Here is a 23,812-nt window from a genome sequence, read left to right on the forward strand (position 1 = left end):
ACATTCCTCAAAAGGGTATGTACTGTAAGTAGGTTTACTAAAGTGTATAATAAAGCACCAACCAATGTATCAGACTCTGACTCCGTTACGAGACTTCAATGAGAAATAGTTTATTAAGGATGTGACAGTCAATCCGCTGCTCAACGTGACATAAGTTATACAACGCATTAACATTATTCTAAGCTAACTTACACGAGCATTAAAATAAAAGGGATTGTGCCACGCCAGATGCGAAAAAACAATAAAAACCACTTTTTAGAAGTGGTCCAAAAATTGCGTGGAAAGTTAACGTATTCCTCATCTAATGCAGCGACACTAGACCCCGAGGAAAGGCACTTAACATTAAACAAAAATTGAAAATAGTATTGCAAAACGAAAACTTAAGGCAAAACACGAAGGAGCAGCGATCGACTGACGTAGAATGGCAAAATCAATCCCAAAAGCATCCACGGCCCTCTACATCATGCTGTCAGAACATTCAATTTCTGACTATTTCGTTCCCATGTCTCTCGAACGTCAGAAATTCCATCATCTATAAGGACCTTGGACACCTCCTGGCAATTAAACGTTAAACGACGCAAAGGAAACCCATGTAGCATTTTCGTCTGAGCAACGTTTCAAACGATTAGTTAAGTTATTTCGATAAGTACTTCTTCTGAATCGTAACAATAAAAAAAAATTATGTACATCAAAAACAACAAATAACATCTAACTGTACATATTTAAAATGATGCGAACCTAAATACTGTAGATCAACCAAACTCGGAAACGTTTATTTTTGTTTTGGTAATAACCTCTTACCAACCGAGCGCGGGAGCCGTACTGGGCATTGACCCGAGACAGGAACCCATGACCCGGAGTCTACAACTCCCATATGAAGCCTATGTCACGGCATTCTTACACACCGATCTATTTTTAGACTACCTTTTCCGAATAAAACAAAGGCACTTTCGGTTCGGTGGCTACGGTGGCCCACAAGGGACATGCTGCATACTAAAGATATCGCTACAAATTTTAAAAAGTAGCAACAAATGAAAAAAGAAATGCAATACGAATTAAAATAGTTGTTGAAAATTAACAAAACTTGCTGCAAATAAATAAAAACGATAGTTGCTGCAAATACATAAAAAGTAGAGTTGCTGCAAATTATTAAAAGTTGCTGCAAATAAATAAAAAGTAGAGTTGCTGCAAATTATTAAAAGTTGCTGCAAATTATTAAAAGTTGCTGCAAATAAATAAAACCTAGTTGCTGCAAATAAATAAAAACTATAGTTGCTGCAAATTATTAAAATGTGCTGCAAATAAATAAAAACTATGGCTGCTGCAAATTATCAAAAGTTGCTGCAAACAAAAAGTAAAAACGTCTGCGCGCGCATGACTTGGGAAGGACTGGCACTATGATAAATCACACAAATGCCAAACATGGCGGCTCTGAGGTGAAAAGCATGAGAGAGATCTGTCTTCGAGCTTTCAAACATGTTTTGTAGCACCTGTAGCGTAAAAGTTCTATCTAGCGAAGCCAAGTTTTGCTACTCTTGTGGCCGAGGGTTGGACTTCCAGGCATCAGCTGATGAGTTAATAACCGAAATGTTTCACCGCGGTTACCAGTACGATGTTATAGTTGCTCTACTGGAAAAAAAGGGCCACAAGATGCACCTGAGAACACCGAAAAGAAGACTAAGTGACCTTGGACTTAGGAGAAAAGGGCATGATGTCAACGAATCTGAAATTGAGTTACTTATCAGAAGAGAAGTCGAGGGTGCAGTATGCTACGCCGAATGTGACAAAATATCAAGTCCGCTAAAAATAAAACAAGTCACACCATTTATAATCAAGTTGCCAACAATTAGCATCAATTTGTTTGTTGACCAAATCAAATTCCTCGCAATTTATGTCACTTCTCTTGTTATGCAATTCATGTATTCAAGGCCCGCGCATCGAATGTCAAGCTCGATAATTTCAATTCAAGATGCTTGTTTTATAAATCAAGAAGGGAGAGAATAGCTTTTGATCAATTCTATTTTCGAGGGGGACTGAACACCTGTGGCAAAATGATTAAAAATCTGAGCGAGACAGTGGCCACTGAAAGTATCGAGGATCTTGGTCTACAGGCGAATCTTTCACTCAGCCCAAGCACAGGAATACTCGTTCCTCGCATGTCACTATAACTTCACCCAGTTCCCGAAGTTGTGAAGAGTAACTCGCTCAGAGACCCAATTGCGAATGATCAGCAAAATGAAGCACATCTACAACAAGCAGTTTGAGTAACCAATATAATCGACCAGAAAATTATGGCTACAAAAACTGACAACAGGAGACATTAGGGAGTTTAAGAAACCAAGAAGGCTACGGCGACGAAGACGTTACTTCAAACTATTAGCTTGAGCTATCCTAAGTGCTAAGTGTTTCAAGGTGTTTCAATCTTGTTTATGTTGTATAAGACAGGCGAAGTATTCGATAACCAGAATCGTACGAACGGATTTGAAAAAAAGAGAAAGAACAAAAGATTTACTGTTTGTTGTCCATGTTGTCGTCAAAACCCGAAAATTGGTCATTTCACGTTGTTGTTTTGATGAGTACGAGAGAGAAATGCCTTACAAAAATGCGTGCCGCACGTGCAGCATGATAATTTCTTCCTCTTTTAGGGCCTGTTTAATTTATAAGAGGCGAGCCAGCCCTGTTAGACGGGCTGGCCTGGTAAAAAGGGATGAAGTGTTTATATGGACGATTTCAGCCAGGTTTACCGGGATGAATTTTAGGAATTTGTTTACGTGTCTTGTAACCGTCAAAGTCACGCATGGGGTACCTGGTGAATTTTCTTGCTTTGACGTTCGAGACGAAAGGTTCATTTTAGCGCTAGCAAGTACGGAATGGCATTTTAAAACAAAAGATGCAAAAATAATTCTGGGATTATGCAAATCCGACTACGTTTTCAAGGAAACCCACACGTCATGAGAATTTTTCATTCCAGCTAACCGGGCTGGACCGTTTATATGAGAATTTTTCAGCCTGGCTTGCCGAGATCTCCGTAGCTTAGACCGGGATCTCCGCAAGTGGGCCAGCCCGCCTTGTGATATAAACGAACCGAAATTTTACTAAATGAAAACAGGCATGAGCCGAGATCTTGGCAAAGGGGGCCTAGCCGGACTGGCCCGCCTCATATATTAAAACAGGTGATATTACTGTTTATTGGTGTTGTCGTTGCCGTAGCAGTTGTAATTTCTTAAACTCCCAATTGGGACGATAAACGGGTTGCCCGCCATTACTGGTGCAGTTCCCCTCGAAAATAGAATTGATCAAAAGCTATTCTCTCCCTTCTTGATTTATAAAACAAGCATCTTGAATTGAAATTATCGAGCTTGACATTCGATGCGCGGGCCTTGAATACATGAATTGCACAACAAGAGAAGTGACATAAATTGCGAGGAATTTGATTTGGTCAACAAACAAATTGATGCTAATTGTTGGCAACTTGATTATAAATGGTGTGACTTGTTTTATTTTTAGCGGACTTGATATTTTGTCACATTCGGCGTAGCATACTGCACCCTCGACTTCTCTTCTGATAAGTAACTCAATTTCAGATTCGTTGACATCATGCCCTTTTCTCCTAAGTCCAAGGTCACTTAGTCTTCTTTTCGGTGTTCTCAGGTGCATCTTGTGGCCCTTTTTTTCCAGTAGAGCAACTATAACATCGTACTGGTAACCGCGGTGAAACATTTCGGTTATTAACTCATCAGCTGATGCCTGGACGTCCAACTCTCGGCCCCAAGAGTAGCAAAACTTGGCTTCGCTAGATAGAACTTTTACGCTACAGGTGCTACAAAACATGTTTGAAAGCTCGAAGACAGATCTCTCGCATGCTTTTCACCTCAGAGCCGCCATGTTTGGCATTTGTGTGATTTATCATAGTGCCAGTCCTTCCCAAGTCATGCGCGCGCAGACGTTTTTACTTTTTGTTGGCAGCAACTTTTGATAATTTGCAGCAGCTATAGTTTTTATTATTTGCAGCACATTTTAATAATTTGCAGCAACTATAGTTTTTATTTATTTGCAGCAACTAGGTTTTATTTATTTGCAGCAACTTTTAATAATTTGCAGCAACTTTTAATAATTTGCAGCAACTTCTAATAATTTGCAGCAACTCTACTTTTTATTTATTTGCAGCAACTTTTAATAATTTGCAGCAACTCTACTTTTTATGTATTTGCAGCAACTATCGTTTTTATTTATTTGCAGCAAGTTTTGTTAATTTTCAACAACTATTTTAATTCGTATTGCATTTCTTTTTTCATTTGTTGCTACTTTTTAAAATTTGTAGCGATATCTTTAGTATGCAGCATGTCCCTTGTGGGCCACCGTAGGTGGCCCTATGACGTCGGGTTAGTTTTTTGTAATTGGTCATCGGGATCCTGTGGGAGTCTCATTTGCAGGAAATTCAATCTAAAAATATATAGGTCTAATGGGAGTTTTAGCAAAGACGACGGCTACAGCAACGAAAACGTAAGTCCAAAATATAACTTAGCGCTATCGCAACTATTTCGCGATTAATCCGTCTTGTTCACATTGTACAATATAGGCGAACTATCCTGTAACTGGATGGGTACGAACGGTTTAAAAGTCGAAACTGAAAATGACTTTTTCATTGTTATATGCTCACGTTGTCGTCAAAACCTAAAATTTGGTGATTTCACGTTGTGTTGTGGAGTACGGCAAAGAAATACACGGAAATTCGTGTTGCACGTGCAGCACGAGCATTTTTCTTTTTTCAACAAATAATATTCTTGCTTTGTGGCGTTGCCGTAGCCGTACCAGTCGTCTTTGCTAAAACTCCCTATTGAAGTTGTAGGCTACGGGTCATGGGTTCCTGCTGAAGATGGCAGTACGGACACTCATGTCGAGGCCCCGGTTGTTCAAAGGGGACAGCGCTATCCACCAGGCCTCAGTTGTTGAAAACATGGATAACGTCCTTGAGGTTCTTCTTCGACTCTTCTGCAAAGCCTCAGAAATCGGAAACAATAGCGGTTGCCATTCTCGGATACAAAACCTAAACCGGCCAGAGGTCGTTGTTTTCGGTGTTGACCGAAAGAATAGCAGTCTCGGCCGATTTTTAAAAAAAACTTCAATTGCAAATGGCTTTCAAACCCTAAACCCGTTTGACTTTTGAATTTTTGAATTCGAAAGGGCAATTGCGCGTCCGAATTCTTCGAATTTTGATTCAAATTAAAAGATCTAATTAGACTTTCAAGTCATTCGAATTTAAAAGTGCGATTCGACGTTTTCTATGTTCCGAATTTGCAAAAGCCAAATCGACTTCAGAATATAAAACCAAAATGAATTTCGAATCTTCACAGGGCGACGTGATCGCAAGCGCATGCGCGCAATCTAATCCTCGAAACGCGGGGGCGGGGAGTAAGGCTAAAATGGCTCAAAACCAGCAGGTCGTGACTGGGTCTTTTGTTGCTTGAATGGACTTCAGTTCGCAGGTTAGCACAGTGGTTGTAACGTTACATACGAAATAAGAACCCCTGGAAAGACCACAGCAGAACAGGATAGGACAGGAAACGTCAAGTTAGCTGTGCGTACTGCTAGAAATGTACCAAAACTCAACAGTATCTTAGATACTTCTCTTTCAAAGTTTGACTTGAGTATTACACCATCTCAAAATTACTCTATAGCTCGTTAATTTGAGCGATGACCGGTGGAAAACCAGAATTGTGCATTTAGCTGTTGACGGGTTGTACGACACTTTAATTCTCTACTTCAGATATTCACTTTTGCATTAACTTAGTGAGTTCTTCTCTAAATTTAAACAAGTCAAACATGTTTCGCAAATTAAGATTTGTTTCTAAACATTTATAGAAATAGTCAGGACACTCATTTCGTAGGGCGTGGAGGTAAAGCAAAATCTGTCCGTCCATTCTGGGAAGTGCTGCTTTGCATACTTCGTTCAATCCAATGTCCTTCAACCAGCATTCCACCTCGTTAGCTGTCCATTCCACTACTCCAGAGACTCCAGGCGTTTTCTCTTGAATACAACCCCCCTCTTCCCCTTGTTCAGCAATCAGGGCCTCATTTCCCTGGTTGTCTAGTCCTCTATCACCTAATTCTTTCATTAGCTTTTCCATCCCAGTGACCAGATTGTGATTGTTTCTTAAGTCGATCCAAAGTTTTGTTCCCAAAATCATGCCTAACCACCCATCTGGTCTGTAATCCCTTTGCATCATCAAAGGAATGATGTCCTTCCTCAATTGATACGCATACTCGGCTTCTGATCTGCAGTTTGGACTTTCTTTGTACTTCTGTGACACACAGATCAAAACAACAGACGCGTTCTCGACCGCTTTAGCCATTGCCTCCAATGTGGAGCCTCCCATTTGCTCCAGATCCATCCACACTCTGTATCCCAAGGCTTGAAGCTTGTTTTTCACTTCGACCAACATTTGCTGGTTATCCCATTGGTAGCTGATCATCACGTGATTCCCAGAGGATTCGTTTTTTACATTGGTTCTGAAGTTCTTTCCCTCTATTTCCCACAATGCACCAGCAGCAGCCTTTTGAACACTGGGGTCGTTGCTGTGCTGCAATCCGCTGACCACATCTAACGCTCCTGACTCCAGTTTAATTAATTTCTTGTTGTCCTCGTCAAAGGCCAGCATCCATAGTGCTTTGGTAGCGCTTGCCTTTTCTCCGTCGTCTTTTGATGTTTTGATCATTGAAACAAGGACCGATATGGCTCCTTTTTTGCCCAAAACCTTCTTGTTTATGTCGTTTATGGCAAGGCGACTAAGGCCTTCAGCAAGTTCTTTTGCAGAAAATCCATCAAATTTTCTCCTCCCTGATTCACAGGCTTTTTGCAAAAGTGATGTTAAGGCCACCAAGATTTCCTCATCAGCCAAAATAAGATGATTGCTTTCCTCATCAACGACATAAGCCAAACTAAGGAGTGCCAGAGGAGAAACAGTAGCGATATCTGATTTTGCAAAATAAACCAGAGTTTCCTTGCCTTCAAAGTCCACCTTTTCGTTCACCAGTTCGGTTTTTCTATCCAAATTGTACAGAACGTTAAAGCAACATCCTAAGATACGAATAGCTCGTTCAGGTCGACCACTACCATCGTTATCCACGTACTTAAATACATCTTCAACCTCTTTACTTTTAGTCAAGCAAAGCGACACAACTCCAGTTTTGCTTGTGCACGCCACGCAGAACTGTTCATGAAACTCTGCAAAATTCTGTACTACAAGTAATATTAATATAAGGGACTCTGAAGACAACTGATCGAAGCTGTCAGTTTCAGCAATCGATTGTTTGCCTGTCTTAACTCCGTCGCGGCGTTGTTCCTTTGCACAACTGAGATAGGAATCGAACAAATGTTCAATTAGAAGGTAGAACAACACTGCTGCATCTAAATCCACAATGAAATTTGCAATTATATTGTATTTTTGTTCATCAGGCGTTCCGGGTGAGAAAGCAGCCTTGATGCTTCTCTTGCGTAGTTTCAGAATTTCTTTGTTAATCTTCGCGAGTTCAATTTTGTCACCAAATGCATGTTCTTCTTGCGATAAACGCTGTAGTTTTTCTACGCTATGGAATACAGCTTTCAAGTCTTTGGTGAATTCTGAATGGTTTTGAGTGTACTGTTGAAGCATCTCCGAGCACATGGCGTCTATTTCTGAATCAAGAAATGACTCCGTTTCTAGGTCCCTCTCGATCACATTTACAGTGTTCCCAACAAGATCGCGGTGAGCCGTGAGCTTTGCAACTCCACAGCCCATGTCTTTGAACCGATGAACTTAACAGTTCCACTAAGAACTTCAGTAGCAGTAGTTAATGACAACTTTCACTGCTTCTAGGTTTCTTTTATCTTCCTTGGCCGACAACATCTTACACAAAAGGGGCTCAATTCTTCCTTGCCTTGCTGGCAAAATGAATTACTTTACGACACGATCGAAATTGTCGTCTCTTTCTGATGATTTTCCAGTAGAAATAGATTTACAGCAGATTGCTTCCTTTGGTTAGCAACAACCATCACAAACAATGCAATTTCGTTACGCATGAGCAGAAACTCGTAATAACTGAACGAATGAACTATTCAATATGCGTGGAAGCTGAAAGCAAAGAGCAAATCCACTGCACCGAAACACATTAGGAGGGCGAGGGAACTAAATCTTTCCTTTCTGATTAACTTGGGCTTCAAAAAATCAAGTGATTTTATCCTAGAGGTTAGATGTCGATTTCTGATCACAGAAGCTGGTTCAACTTGATGTTAATCCTAAAGCCTCAAGTTCTCACTTGTGCGATAAGCACTAGCGTAAGGAAAAGGATGAGTTTAGCGACATTCACAGAGTGAAACAAGCCGACGAAAATTTGGTATACGCAAGCGTAGTAACGTCGGAGAAGATATAGTAAGATTCAAGATGGTGTGCGTATAGTCGTCACGGTGATTGTTCCCACTTGTGAAATAAGCACAAGCGCGAGATAAGCACGAGTGTTTCTGCTTATCTTACGCCCGTTTCCACGCGATTTTTCTGATGCCCACGCACGTATTAACTTTGGAGAAGGGGGTTGGGCAATTTCTCTTGAGTGTGAAATTCACTTTTTTCGTGTCGGCATTTAGAAGAATTTTATCAAACAAGACGGCCGTTTAAAACTTTTTCTACTGTCATGCCTTTTACACAATTCTCAATCTTAAAGGCTTGCTTGAAAAATTTTCGTGCTTCTCGATTTTTTCTATTTTTCTTGTGCAAGAATTTTTTTCTGGGTTGTCTCCAACTCCCCCTCCCTTCTCGAAAATTACATGGCCGTTGCTTTGGTGATAAACATTAAATCGTACCGGCTTATGGCTATTTCACATCAACCAGACCACATAGGATACAAAGCCTATGGGGTCTGCTAATTCAAAACAGCGGTTTCAGGTCGCCACGGACGCAAGAAAATATTGGCTTATCAGTTTATACACCATCGCAAACCTCAATAGCTGTTATGTACATATCAAATCTGTTCGACCAGTCAAGGTCCGGGGGGGGGGGGGGAAAGAGGCGAAGGGGGGGAGGGAGGGAGGTGCAAGCTGAGATCTGACATTGAATGACAAGTGATGTCCGATACCACTCTTTTAATTTCTTCGAATATTTCGTTTTTACAATGAGGATCCAGAAGACAATAAAGCTCTTCTTACTAAAAGAAATCAGCCATGCCCTCCTCTAGGAATCGTTTGTAGATACTCATGAACTTGGCGACAAATGCTTCGAGATGATAGATTGGTTTGCTTCCCTGGTGAATGCGGTGCTCGTAGTATGCAGCCATGTTGGTTACCTCTGTCTTCAAGCTGCCATCACAGTTTGTCACCAATTCAGATATCAGTCCCTATAAACGTGGAGGGATACGATGAGATATTAGTAATAGGCTTTATCTAAGGAAATGATAAACTGTATTGATTTCCCTTTTAGTGCCCACAACTTCATTCATTGGTGATACTCTCTACATCGAATGGTAAGTGCGCTGACCACCGAATGACTATGCAGGTGGGCGCGGGAGGTCGATCTCTTGCCGGACCGACAAAAAAAAAGTAAAGTAAAGTAAAGAGAGAGTGCTGCTTCTGTAATCACGTCAAACAAACTCTTACATTTTCTTTTTTTCTCTCGGATAACGAAGATAAATCGTAGGCCCTGTCTAACAACAATCGTCCATAATCAGAGACTGGGACGATGGAAAGAACCCACACTGATTGGAGGAAGAGAAATGGACCGCGGCATTTGTGTCGTAGTTTCGACTAAGGTGGCGATAAAGTAATTGGAAATCTATTTCACCCCACCACGCCCCTGGTCGGAATACGGTGAAGACGTCGAAAGTATTTGAGACGGTACATGTATTTAATCCAGGCCACACCACTGGTTCATCTCCCTGGCATCCCAGAAATTGCGCTTTGGAATCAAGTGGTTTTCTTTGCATGATACCTCTCGGGTTCTCGACAGCAAAGCTGCTGGTCTTACCTTCAATATGACATCTGGTGGGATGCAATGAGTCAGCAACTCGTAAAGCCTGCTCCGTATTTCCAGCAACCTGAGAAAGACACAAAATAAGCAAAAGACTAGAATTAAACGGGAAAACCGTGCGAGAAAAAAACGTTAAACATTCCAAGATTAATATAAAAAAAGCTCAAACGACAATATTTCAAAATTATCCTCACTTCAAATCATAACCCTCACAATTCGAAGAAAATGGGTTAACTACTCTAGGAAAGGAAAGGAAAGGAAAGGAACGGAACTTTTTAAGTGTCTAGTAGATTTAGCTCTGGAGCACTAATTGGGGACACTGTAAACTGAAATTAACAATTAACACAACAAGTCAAATGTTGGTTTTTGAGGAGTGGGGAAACCGGAGTACCCGGAGAAAACCTCTCGGTGCAGAGTAGAGAACCAACAAACTCAACCCACATATGACGACGAGTCGAGGAATAGAACCTGAGTCGAATCTAATTAAAGATACTTAGGCAAAGTTGTTCAGATATGATTTGAACTTTCCGACAAACTCTCGTATGTTTTACCTTTCCAACGATTGTTAGTTCAAGTTTTTTGCTAATGGCACAAAGGAACTGCGATCAGCCAGATCATCTTTTAGCCTTCCATAAGTTCCTAACCATACCTTTTCGGAGTCTGCTGTTCAACAATCTGCTGAGCAGTTTCTCGTAGATACACCTCCCAATCTGCCTCCTGGACATGCTGATCAGGCGTGAAGGGATACCTGCAACCATCACACAGTGATGCAACAATATTTAATCGAATAAATAAATTAACGAAAATACTGACTATAGAACAAAACAGAACAGGAGAGTACAAACCGTAAAACTTTAAACCCCTAGTCAAACTACTTTAAACAAACACTAATGCTGATTGGGCAACTTAGTGGGCGGTATAGACTGTTTTCATATCGGCTACCAAAAATATTCTTATGTTTTAAGCCACTGACTCCAGGGAGTGAGACTTCAGAGATTTTACTCGTCAACTGGGGCGTCCTAAGGACGCTTGAAGGGTCAATGGGTTAATGCAAATAAGCTTTTCTAACCTCGCTGTGCACAACCCTTATCATCCCCTACGTTCCACGAACTTGCACCCTTAAGAATGCACATTTCACACAAATAAGCATAATTTTGAAAAAAAAAAAAAAAGTTACTCTCAAATATAATGTTTAACAAGTTCGATATATTGCAAGGTCTCTGATGGGATCAAATATTCATTCTTCTAGTTAATCATCAAAATATGCATTGTAGAACAGTTAAAATAAAATAAACAAGACAAGACCAGAACTGAGAAGGCTGAATGCAGTCGAAGGCAACGTGGAAGCTCCTTTTTCTTATAACTTCTACTGTTTATTATGGCAAGGGGTGGGCACAACTCCCATACCGTTGAATGCACAGCTTGTGCCCCGTAATACCTACTGGTAAAAAAAAGTCTGCTACGAGCCTAGAAGGCCCATCACGCCGGCACTTATCTCTGGTTTCTGTAGCATGAAGCGACTAGGAGTATTTCTACTCCCCCCTGGATGGGATGCTAGTGCAACGCAGGGTTACCCCCAGCATTAGATTCGCCGCCCATTTATACACCTGGGTGGAGAGAGGCACCGTGAGAGTAAAGTGCCCAAGAACACAACACAATGTCCCCGGCTAGGGCCTGAACCTGGACCACTCGATCTGGAGTCTAGCGCACTAACCACGAGGCCACCGCACCTCCCACTTAATACCTACTAACACTCATTTTAATGACCACCAGTGGATGGTATGAACTTTGGAGTGATTACAAGCAGAACAAAGGAATAAAAAAAACACAAAATCCATTTTGTATTGCAACAAAAAAAGAAAAAAAAAAATCTTACATGTATGTGTACCAGTAGTTGCTATGCACATCAAAAACAAATTTCTGGCCTCTTAAATTTCCTGCACAACATAGTGTACAACAACAGGATACATACTGTTGAACTCGGCAAGCTTCACACATAAGCAAAGCTCTTCTTAGATTCCTGTTGGATTTCTCAGCAATTCTTCTGGACAATTCGGTTGGGATATTGAGCCCTTCCTTTTTACAAACGTTATGCAAGATTTGACAAATCTGAAAAAAAAAGTAACGTTTTTAATCAAACATTTTCATGCCCCAATTTGCATCAAATTTTTTCATCAAAATTTTAACCACTTGGATATTTTTGCTTTTAGTGAAGCTTAAAGCCTCTGGTTTCTATGAAAAATTTTACTGGAGCCTTGAGAGCATTGCATCTCCCTATTGGTAACAAAAGGTTCGGTAAATATCCACCACTAGCCACCTCCACTTCGGTGAATAGTTGTCATCTATCATTCTATCATTCAAAACTCTTTAAATCAGATTCTATCCAATCCTCCATCAAACCAAACTAAGGGAACACATTATAAGTAACACCAAATCCGTTCAAACATATATATTTTTCAATTCATAAAAGTACCTCTTCCACTGTAGGAGCAGCAACTCTGACTCCCAAACAGCGACTGCGAATTGCTGGAATAACTTTACTTGTTGAGTTGCAACATAAGATCAGTCGGCATGTTGCTGTGTACTTTTCCATTGTTCGGCGCAAGGAATGCTGTGCATCCTTTGTGAGTCTGTCAACTTCTGTTAGGACCACGACTGTAAAAATAGAGTAATCACAGTAATATCTCCATTCGTGACATCAATCACATATGTGCAATCAAAAAGGGAGATACCACCGAAAGCATTGACCACCATGTAATTGTAAGGTCTTTGATTGATTATCAAAGGCATGGTTTTTGAGTGGATTCTGAGTGGATTGTGTGAATGTTCACATTGGGTAACTCCTTGCTGTATTAACTACGTACTGCTTATTTATCGCAGGAAGAAAACAGGAGTACCAGAAGAAAAACCCTCAGAGCAGCATAATAGAACCAACAAAGCTCAGCCAACGTTTGGCATCACCCCCAAGATTCGAACCAGAGCTACCAGCAAAAATAATAATATTCCCATACTCTGCAACACAAAAAAAGCCCATGTTACCACAAAAGTTTTTTGGCAAGGATGCAGAGAGATCTATACTCATAGATGTATACTGTAACTCTTCTTTCTCAAGAAAATGCAGGTTTGTCCAGAAATAAAAGTAATTAGCTGCACCCCTTATTTCAATAAGTGCCACAAAGTGTCTCCTTACTATTAATCAAGGGAGGCGGAGTGGCCCATTGGTTAGGGCATTGGGTTTGCATGCGGTTGCCTCAGGTTCAAATCGTGTTCTCTAGCTTTTGGTTTGGATTTGTTTCCGGTTGTACTGGATCCAACTCTGCCACACTTTTAAATAACCAACTGGTTGCCTCCTGCCTGTGATGCAGTAAGTTCGAATTGTTTCTTTCGGATTATTAAAAGTGGGGTTCCTGTGAACTAGCCTCATAGCTAAGTGCACCTATAAACATAGCATTTACATAACATGTACATTTTTTACTAATGTCTGGGAATACAGAAATTATGGTTATCATGTTTTCACTAAACTCTGCTCCTCGAGGTTAGAATTTAACTTAAGATATAAAGTTGCATTTACTTCGATCCTAAAATAACACGAACCCTGATGCTTATCTCTTTGTTAGATTAAAAGACAGCACATACTTAGACTTCGCAGGACACTTAGTGTTAGATGACGAAATTGGGAGTGCATCTAATTCCTGGCATGTCTTGACATAAGTACAGTACATGTACAGTGTAGGAGAATAGACCATTTTACAGTTGTAGCTATGTGATCCAGCCTAAGAATGGAAGTTAGGCTGCTGGTGACCCTGTTTTGTTACAAAACGTTGTGCTAATTTAATGTTAATGTAGACTAATAATATTAGAATTACAACAAAACAATTTACATGTCTGATAAAAACAGTGAGGTCTGTATCATTGCAAGGTCACCGGCAGCCTCACAGCCATTCATAAGCTAGGTTGCTGAGTAGACAACTGTAAAACTGCCTATACCTGCTCTGCAGGTGGCCGCTATATACAGTACAATGGTTCAAATACCTTTAAATTCTCTTTGCGTTGATGACTCCAGCTGGTGGGACTGTGCCACAGTCTTGATAAGTTCCTGTATTACAATGCGATCATAAATACCTGCATCACTAGAAGACAATAAAAATTAGTCAAAATTTTAGGAAAGAATTTCTATACTTTGATCATACTACATTTAAGCCTAAAACTGGATAATTTCCTAGAGAATGTTACTAAGACAAGTCATTTACAGGTATCGACAAAAAAATCTAAATTCCAAAATGTAGTTCAAGTCTGCAAATAATTTTTTGCTATAAGCCTGTCATATGTCAGGCAAGGGACAAGGTTTGACCTGATATGCAGCCACCCTGGTCGGCCAAAAAAAAAATTCCACACTTATTAAGTGGGAGGCCTGTGGCAGACCACTTTATTTTGTCTACTAAATTCAGCTGACTTAGAGATTTTCCTCTTTTACATTAAACTGTGTTTAAAATCTAAAGAGATGCTGTTGTTATTTAATCAATAAATCTCAATAGCATTTTCATTGAAACGATCTTGACTTGACCGGGAAGGATACATTTTTGACATTGTAATTTGAGCAAAATAAAAATTGGAGTCTGTGACATCATCAAATAGGCCACTTGCACTAAGAGGTCATGTGACATCGTTTTTATGAAAATGAAAGTTACATGATTTTGCCTTCGAAACACTATTAGTGGGTCATCTCTTAAATAAAATAATAGTGATTTGGTTTTTCAAACCCGCACCATTTGCTTAAAATGAGAAAGTCCGTAGCTGGTCACGTGACCAAAACTTGATTGTTTAAAATTATGAATTACCGCTTTCTCACACAAATTTTGCACTTGAACTTCAAGGAAAATGTTGAAAAGATGATGTGGTAACGTTTATGGCACATCTGAACTCAACTATCAAACATTTAACAAGATATAAGCAAAAAGTAGTTTTGGCCACCACGTTGGAGGGCAAGAGTATGCCCTCCAACATGGCGGCCAAGACAAATCATGCTACTTTGTTGAAAAATCAAAGTACCATAAAATATCTCCCTTAAATGCATTTCCTCTCAAATTTCGCGTGTAAGATAATTTTTATGTGTTCTGTCAATTTTTGGCAACAGCAAGATTACAACTGACTGTGGGAAGCATTGGTCACGTGACCTCTTAGTGCAAGTGGCCTATTAGAAAATGAAAATTGCAAGGTCTTCTGAATTTTTATCGAAACAAGGGTTGAAGATGAGCTAGAAATAAACCTTTTTCCTGTTCCGTAATGCCTTTTGTTTTGAAGATACAGCAATTTGAATTTCCGAACTGTTACTATGCGTGACACCATGATACAGACCTGGTTGAAAAACATTTCTCTTCCAATGATTCTCAAAAGTTTGAACGTTTCAAGTACATTATGAGATGTGTTCATACACATGTATTTTATCTCATGAGTGAAAGTAAGAGCTTTCGTGGCAAAGTGAACTCCAGGTGTTTTCGTTAATTACCGGCCACCATAATGGTGGACCATGGAAGGTCTGCCAACATAGCAAAACATGCGTGCACTGCCAAATGCTGTTTTGACAATATTGTTCCTTTCAGTTTGTCATTCTATTCTTATGTTGTTGCTTTCTTTTTTTTTGTAATTCAAGTCAAACAAAATACATTTGTACAAATCCTGAAATGTTTCATCTTTTGTTTGAGCACACGCAATAATGTTAACTTTTATTATTTAGTTATTGAAGTCGCGGTGATGAATGTAATTCGAGTCCCTGAAAATTTGCTGTAAAACCGGTCATAAAATCTCATCAATCCCATGAAAACACAACATGCATTTGTGGAACAGTACCCTTGTTGATTCCACAGTACATTGCAGTGTTATTTAGTTTAAATCAATGTGAACAAGTTTTCACAAAACAACTCGCACAAATTTTGAAACCTGAACTGCATGAATATGGGCGGAGTGTTTACATTTTTAGCGCAGCGTTACTAGTAAGACAATGTGAAACACACACTGCAAATGAAAACAAATCAAAATGAAACTTAGCCATTATTAATTATATTAAAAGGCCACCTTGGCATTTCGCTTTCTGGAGTGAAAATATATTTTCTTCTTTTGCATTGTAACAGAAGACCCCGTTTAGCCTTTCCGGTCAGACTGATCGTTTGCCAATCAAAACCTTAAATTTACCAGACAAATGTCCTATGACTGGTGCTTATTTGCAGGCTTGTAGTTAGTTATTGAAAAACTGTCAGAATGTAGCCCACAAGCAAAAATTTGATCAAAACATTTTTTTTAAACACACAAGGTGTACAGGCTGTTCCTAAATCTTTAGATTCCAATCCTATTAACAGAGCAGAATGGCAGTAAATGAAAAACTCTCCTGATTGTTTACCTTGGATTAACTTCTATGTGGTATGCACTGCCAATGGTTGACATTTCAATCTTCTTATTTGATGGGGTCTACAACGAAGGATGGAATTGATTATTTCCTAGCTTTGAGTTGCCAAGATCTAAGGCAAAGATCATGATGCCTTTCAACTGTAAGCAATATTTACAATACTATTTGGAAACACAGCTCAGGCCTCTTCTGTTTTAATTAATCCACTCACCCCTAAACCAGCCTAAACCAGCCATACATAGTATTTTACTCCAGATGTCTAACGCCAGATGATTTCACTCGTCAACGGGGAACCCCCAGGAGTTAATTGGTTAAACCTTTCTGCCCCTGGGGGTTCCCCATTTACATATGAGTAAGAATTGAGTGATTTTAGACAGAGCAAACTCAATTTGTGGCCTGACATTTTAGCAGGGAAAGGTTTAATGGGGACCGACATGGTTTTTAAGTGGATGTGATCTCTCTTGCCCAAGTAGAGTCAAATCCCCATCAATTAATAACATTGTCCAGTGTTAGAATGAGTAAAATCTACACATGACCATTTTGGAAGAGAAAGGGCTCTAGATCAAGATACCTGGGGAGTTATAAAAACTCACTCCAGAAACCAAGCAGAAGTCTTAAATAAATATGAACAAAATTCTAGCTCAGTAATCAATACCTCAATAACTAGGACACCCTGCACTCTCTATGTGCATGTTAATGATTCTACAAAGCATCAAGAGGTAATACAAAATTATGGAAACTGGCCCAGCCTTGCAGGGATGGAGCAGTGGTGAGAGCACTCGCCTCCCACCAATGTGGCCCGGGTTCGATTCCCTGACTTGGCGTCATATGTGGGATGAGTTTGTTGGTTCTCTACTCTGCACCGAGAGGTTTTCTCCGGGTAATCCCGTTTCTCCTCTCCTCAAAAACCAACATTTGACTTGATTTGTGTTAATTGTTAATTTCAATTTACAGTGTTGCCAATTAGTGCTTCAGCGCTATAACGTCTAGTGAGTCAATTAAATAACGTCCACCTTTAGTCCTTTAATGAGTCTCACTCATAAGAAGAGGCAGCAAATTTTTATCATGCTCCAGTTAACTCCACAGCAAATACATTCACTTTATTCACTTATTGCTAACTTGATGATAATTATACACTCAGTCACTTGCCGTGAAAGTCTGATGCTCAATTTTCAATTTCTCCACACCTGCACCATAGAGCTCTCTCAAAACACACATGATTCTAGTCTTCTTCCCAGCTCCCGATGGACCATACACAAGTAAATGTGGAAAATCACCACAATGCACCTACAGAAAACAACAAGCTTACTGCATGTGTTCAACCAAAGTTAATGTGCGACTCAAATCGACGTTTCTACTCCCCCAGGATTCCCCCACTTTATTACACTCCAACTAGCATGAGCAAAGAGAATTTACATTTTGATAATTAGAGTTAACAAGTTGTTTTCCTTTTTCTCGTCGCGTTGTTTTCTAAAAGAAATAGAAGACATGTAATCTGTGTTTCTATCGAGTTATAGAAACACTCGTGAAAGTTTGGGAAACCTGCGGCTCGTGTTCCCACAGCATGCATTTCTCGTTCTCCCAAACATTCACTCGCGTTTCTATTACTCGATAGAAACACGGTACATGTTTTCTATTTCTTAAATATTGGTACGAACAATATGTAAAAGAATGTAAAAGGGCATGAAATATGAAAAAATATAACTTAAAAACAGCATGTGATTGGCTCAGCCAAGCTTCTTGTTCTGTTGCAAGACCGACAAATGCTGCGCCATGTTCGAGGGTTATCAGCGTCATTAGAATTTAGGCCACTCATGTGGTGTTTTTGAAGCTTACGTTTAAAAACACCTAGAGGGTGTTCCACACTAGCTCTAGTTACTCTACTGATAGGGAAAAATTAGCATAACTTACCAGCTTCTTTAGATGCGTTGCAAGGTCTTTGTGATAATCTAACTTAGAGAGAGAAGTCGGGCGATATTTATCAACCCATAAACTCATGTTTTTTGCTTAAAGATCAGCAAAAAACACGATGAAATTGGAAATTTACTAGCAAACCTTTGGCGCCAAAAAATACCAATGAGCCCGCTATAAAATCCACCTTATAGCTTCTTCATGTAAGCTTACACATATGATACCTAACTAGTGGCTTGGGCGACTCGAGGATCACTGCACAGGCGCCCCAAGCTCAGTGTGAGGGAATATAAGGGTTGTATGGGAAGACAAGACCTGAGACCTGAGAAGATAATTTAACGAAAAAATTATCAGTTAAAAAGCCTAACCTTATTACCATTGTGGGTCGCTTCCTTCCTGTGAGGTTTTCTTTCCAGATTCGACGCGAATTGAGCCATTATCAGTTCCTCGGTTGTCACCGGTCATAATACCAAGGCCCACCAAATGGAGTCAAATATTCCAGGTTAAAATGTTCTCACGGCCACAAATCTACTGTAGAATTCAAGGACAAAGGTTTTTCTTTCATTTTAATCCGCTAGCCGCGCAATTGAAGCCCTGTCCTCAAGCTTTCGCCGATCTACGGCATCATCAGTGATAAAAAAATTATTCCGGGCAAGGCTTATATACAGATGTAAAGTAAATATGAATAAAAACGAATGGTTATGGTCTAATGGGCGAGTGAAAGTACAAAGAGTCTCTAGATATGTTAAAATAATTATTAGAATGAAAGGTCCGCGAATTCGCTGCATTCAAGTTCAAGTTAATTTATTCCAACTGGTTCAACAACAATACAACAATAAGAGTAAAAAGGAAATAATTTCAACTTCACTACACAGACAAATGCAATCCATTAGGTTTGTTTTGGTTTCTTTTGGCCTCGCACCAGCAGCAGGCATGAACCACCTTCATGCGAAACTATATAACAACAACTAACTATCTACAGGAAAGCGATTCCCTGTGACACCGCCGGATACGAAAAGCCAAAAAACCCCCGTGAGGGACAAAACTGGAAACGTATTCCCCGAACCAATGCAATGCCACGATCCCCCCGGGGTTTAAAGGGTCTCTAGTTACAAAACAATAACAATTCATTAAAACAACCTGATACCCATCATGCCTCGCATTAATCGTACCCAGACCCTTCTGTTCCCGTGCCGTAGAAATATCAATTTCTGTCTTATTCGCGCGCTCAACCGTCAGACATTACATAAAACGGAGCTAATTCCGGAGCTAATTCCTCTCGGAAGTTGAGGATAGGTTTGTAGTTTCGTATATAACAAGCTTCGAACAGTCGTAGATTTGTGGGGTCGTTTCTAGTACAATGGTTTTGATTTCGATGCCTTTGTAGACTTTATTTTGGCACTTTGAAATGTGTTTCTTCACGGAGGAGTTATCATTGTTCAGGTTTTCTCTTACACGATCGTGGATAAAGCGTATAGTGCTCCCGATGTAGTGTTGGTTGTAGTTGTTACACGTGATTTGGTAAACAGCATTGCGTAAATAGCACAATTGGTGCTGGAGATAGGGCAGTTGGCCCTCGTGCATCATGTCCCGGCGTTCTGTGTTGTTGTGGGAGAGAGCTCGTCTGAGGGTGTGTGACTTGTGCGCAACCCGTACTGGTATACCCTCTTTTCGGAAAGTGTTCGTGATTCTTTAGTTGAGACGTTCGGAGATGTATGGGATCTTCAGGTACGACCATTCTGTGTAGAGAGGTCGAGGATCTTTCTGATGGTTCTGGAAGTGCTTCGTTTGGTCTATAGTGCCTTATAAGGATACCCGTTAAGACGAAGGACGTCGTCAAACATGTTTTGATGCTTTATGGCTGTCGTTTTTGTGGAGCATTTATCTTCGATACGTTTCCGCTCATTACGAATGAAGCCGATCTTTGAATTTTCCGGTATTGCTGATTGGTGGTGAACGAATAGTGGTTTCTCTGCTGTTTGTTTATAAAATTCAAAAGAGCTTTTGCCGTCTTTGGAGATGGTGACTTTGAAATCAAGTAGTGATGGTGACGGGCCATTGGGTGTTATTTCTGGTTTGTCAATTTCAAACTTCAATTTAGGGTGCAGATTGTTTATTGTGTAGTGGAATTGGTCTGCCATTTCCTCACCAGTTGTCTGGAGATAAATGTCGTCAACATATCTCCAGTCCTGTTGGGGCTTATAGATAAGCGTGAAGAGAGGGCAATGGTTTTCAGTCTGTCCATGAATAGGATGGGGAAGGATTACGTTTTTGCAAACGTTTGCCGTGAACTGAGCACTTATATTAGAACAGACTTGACTGATTAGAGTGTAATGTGAAGTGCTCGATTTCTATCCCATATGAACCATGTGAGCGTTAGCCCTACTGATGGAAATGGGCCCACACAAGGACAGAGAAAAACTCTGACCAGGGTGGGAAATGAACCTACGGCCTTCGGGTTAGATCACCGCTCGGCTTTACCGACTGAGCTACTCAACCCTGGTCAGAGTTTTTCTGTGTCCTTGTGTGGGCCCATTTCCATTAGTAGGGCTAACGCGCACATGGTTCATATGGGGTACAAAACTAGCAGTTCACATTACACTCTAATCAGTTAAGTCTGTTCATGAATAGGATGGCCAGAATGTCTGAGATGTTAGAATCCATGGGTAGGCCTTCTTTTGGCGGAAAACTTGACCATTGAAGGAGAAGTACATGTTGTTTAGTGTGACTGTGGGAAGGTCTATTATGTCTTGTTTGGCGAGGTGGAGTATTGGGGTGTGAATTCTGTCGGTGATGGCATCTTGTATGGGTATTGAAGTGTACAAGGATACCACATCCATGGTGAATGAACTGAATTGAATGCAGCGAATTCGCGGACCTTTTACTCTAATAATGATTTTAACATATCTAGAAACTCTTTTGTACTTTGACACTCGCCCATTAGATCATACTGTTCGTTTTTATTCATATTTGTACCTCATTATTTATCTCATGCATTTTACCCCCCACATTCTTTCGCTTTTCACACGTTTTTACTTTACATCTGTATATAAGCCTCACGCGGAATATTTTTCTTATCCCTGAAGATGCCGTAGATCGGCGAAAGCTTGGATTAATCAACGATTTTAATATCAATTTTACAGTAGTGTAAGGCCTCAATTGAACTTTTGCCAGCCTTTTAATTTCATGAAAAATATTACTGAACGTGACAACATCCAACGAACATTGAAAGTGTTACAAGTAAAGTGAGATTTGATTTTATGGCTTTTACCCGCAGGACGAAAAGTGTATTCATTATGGCCGTGTTCTATATAGGGGCAAGTGTAGCAATTTTTACTTCTGCACCGAAAAGAACCGGGAAAATTATCATTACAAGGTGTTTTAGTTAACTGGACCCTAATAAGAATGTCACTGATTCTAGTTCAGGGGGCTTCGACCGAATCACTCGATCCCTGGATCCTTCCCAGCAGCTGTGAAGAGACACTACAACTCACGGTCACGGAATTACGTGGAAGTGCGAGGGATCGGATGGCGCGATGGTAATTGTTAATAATATATTTTTTTATTCATAAAACCACGTATGCAAAATTTACATGCACTCCGACAGACAAGTTAGTTCCGGAAATGTTTCGAGGAATTTTTCCTGCGTTCAAGTTGCTTTGATAGATGCACGCCTCAAAGACACATGGCCATTTGCCACCACAACCGTGCTGAACTTCCGTTTTTTAACTTCCTTGGCAGTGGATCTGTATGATAGAGTCATCCCCAACATCTTGGTAGAGCTTCGGCGCCGGCTGTAAGTACGACCAGTAAAAGCAAGGCTATCAGCGGGTATCACTGAACAAGTACAAGCTGCTTTGAAGCCTTGGCGATACTTTCGATGAAACAACGCGTATAAGAAAGGGTTGATAGCCGAATTAGAATGTCCTAAGAAAAGAGATGCGAAATAAAACGTGAATGAGGAATCAAAACATGGGCGTTTTGCGCTCGCAAAAAAGTAAAGGAAGTGATATACGTAGAGTGGAAGCCAGCAAATACAAAAAAGAGAAATAACAGTTATTAACATTTTGACTACTTTTTGTCTTAAAACTCGAGTTCTTAGCTCGTCTCGATTTGAACGAAAACCCGGTATTTGTCGCCGCCATAGTTTGGATACGATGAAGGAATACAAGATCACCATGGTTAATAACGGAAAAATGTACAATGTTGTGAATAAAATTAAGGTGTAGTCCTTTGGTGCAGTGATATTGTTAAATGCTGGGGACCATTCCTCCATGCATACTTTGTAACCGTCAGGTCCAACAATTACTCTTTGAGCATACAGAAATGGTGCCATAACCAATAAAGAAATCCCCCAAATAACCCCAAGAATAATTCTAGCTGAGAAGAAGGTGATGCGCCGTTTGAATGGAAATATTATCGCCCAAAATCGATCGAACGAGATAGCTAGAAGAGTGAGGATTGAGCTCGCCACAGAAACACTCTGGAAAAACACAACAAGTTTGCACAGTGCCTCTCCAAATATCCATTTGAATCCGAGATAGACTTGTGTTATCATGTTTGGCATGCCAAGAAAGGTGATCAGCAGGTCACTTGCGGCTAGATTAGCGATGAAAAGATTTGTTACACTTCTCATGCTTATGTTTCGCCATACTGTTACTATAACAATAGAGTTCCCAGCAAGTGACAAGAGAATGATCACACTATAGGCAAGAGTTTTAACTGTTTGTGTCGCCACTGTCTCTTGATGTTGAGGACAAATCGAATTTTGGCTTGTAACATTTCCAGTGGAGTTGTCACCACCAACAGCTTCCATTGTAAACAGACTCTTTGGAGTTTTCGACTGAAGAATTTTCGAGCACTGTTTTTATCTTTCTTTCAGTCTTTTTCAAACTCCCACAACTAGTCCAATTTGGATCTCCTCTCTCTTGCAATTATTTCTCCTCTACAGATGCTCTGAAAGATGAAATGAACTGAAAATATGATTACTCCGAATAACACATATCTCTGATAGGTATTTCTTTTTGCATGCAAATCCTTTTATAATTATGAGTGTTTTTGGATGAGGAACTTTTAGACTCCGACAATTGGCACGTAAATGTATTAAATTGTTGAATAATCGGTCGATTGATGGAAGGAGTAATTCTACCAATAAAAATAAAAATAAGAATAACAGCCATGCGACTGCATTAATATCGTATTATTCAGCTCCTACGTTACTGATCTAAAACAAAAGAGCTTTTAACGAATAATGTTATATTCATTAAGCCTTTTTGCTGTGTTTTTTCTTCGCCGATCTATTGCATTGAACAGGTCTTTGGTTAGGTCATCCCCTTTTTTTTTGTTTACCGTCGAATGCGTTTCCTGATATTGGGTCGGTCGGTCGGATTGAAAAAAAAAAAACCTAAAAAAAAAATCATAAGCACTCGGAATTGAAGGCCTGGTAACGCGGCATCATAGCTGTGGAGCCAGGAAAACAACAAGACGTGAACCCAAAATCAATATG

General features: G+C 40.1%; 3 protein-coding genes across 4 annotated transcripts in view; all 3 read right to left on the reverse strand.

Annotated features, from left to right (window-relative positions):
* Positions 1 to 5,613: 5,613 nt before the first annotated feature.
* On the reverse strand, positions 5,614 to 8,018 carry LOC138014964 (uncharacterized). The gene has a single exon (XM_068861859.1). It carries the CDS (start codon positions 7,776 to 7,778, stop codon positions 5,772 to 5,774), a length of 2,007 nt encoding a protein of 668 aa, XP_068717960.1. The 5' UTR covers positions 7,779 to 8,018; the 3' UTR covers positions 5,614 to 5,771.
* Positions 8,019 to 9,100: 1,082 nt separating this feature from the next.
* Positions 9,101 to 18,484, reverse strand: LOC138014967 (replication factor C subunit 3-like). The gene is made up of 9 exons (XM_068861862.1): positions 18,307 to 18,484; positions 17,545 to 17,682; positions 16,390 to 16,457; positions 14,028 to 14,125; positions 12,469 to 12,650; positions 11,968 to 12,104; positions 10,645 to 10,743; positions 9,993 to 10,062; positions 9,101 to 9,366 (listed from the first exon to the last, which is right to left on the reverse strand). Exons 1-9 carry the CDS (start codon positions 18,391 to 18,393, stop codon positions 9,178 to 9,180), a joined length of 1,068 nt encoding a protein of 355 aa, XP_068717963.1. The 5' UTR covers positions 18,394 to 18,484; the 3' UTR covers positions 9,101 to 9,177.
* A 3,362-nt stretch (positions 18,485 to 21,846) lies between these two features.
* The window catches only part of LOC138015996 (QRFP-like peptide receptor), a 9,846-nt gene continuing 7,880 nt past the window's right edge, over positions 21,847 to 23,812 (reverse strand). For both annotated transcript variants that reach the window (XM_068863157.1, XM_068863156.1), the window contains one exon: positions 21,847 to 23,262. In XM_068863157.1, the coding sequence (XP_068719258.1) occupies positions 21,956 to 23,122 (1,167 nt within the window). In that variant the 5' untranslated portion in view covers positions 23,123 to 23,262 and the 3' untranslated portion in view covers positions 21,847 to 21,955. The remainder of the gene's footprint in view (positions 23,263 to 23,812) is intronic.

This window comes from Montipora capricornis, chromosome 9, assembly GCF_036669925.1.
Source record: "Montipora capricornis isolate CH-2021 chromosome 9, ASM3666992v2, whole genome shotgun sequence".
NCBI classification, from domain to species: domain Eukaryota; kingdom Metazoa; phylum Cnidaria; class Anthozoa; order Scleractinia; family Acroporidae; genus Montipora; species Montipora capricornis.

Coding starts and splice junctions, on each gene's coding strand:
- LOC138014964 (XM_068861859.1), bottom strand. CDS start 7,778: ATGGGCTGTGGAGTTGCAAAGCTCACGGCTCACCGCGATCTTGTTGGG.
- LOC138014967 (XM_068861862.1), bottom strand. CDS start 18,393: ATGAGTTTATGGGTTGATAAATATCGCCCGACTTCTCTCTCTAAGTTA. Junction 12,105..12,468: donor CTGCTCCTACAGTGGAAGAG/GTACTTTTATGA, acceptor TTTTTTTTTCAG/ATTTGTCAAATCTTGCATAA. Junction 9,367..9,992: donor CACCAGATGTCATATTGAAG/GTAAGACCAGCA, acceptor CCACGTTTATAG/GGACTGATATCTGAATTGGT.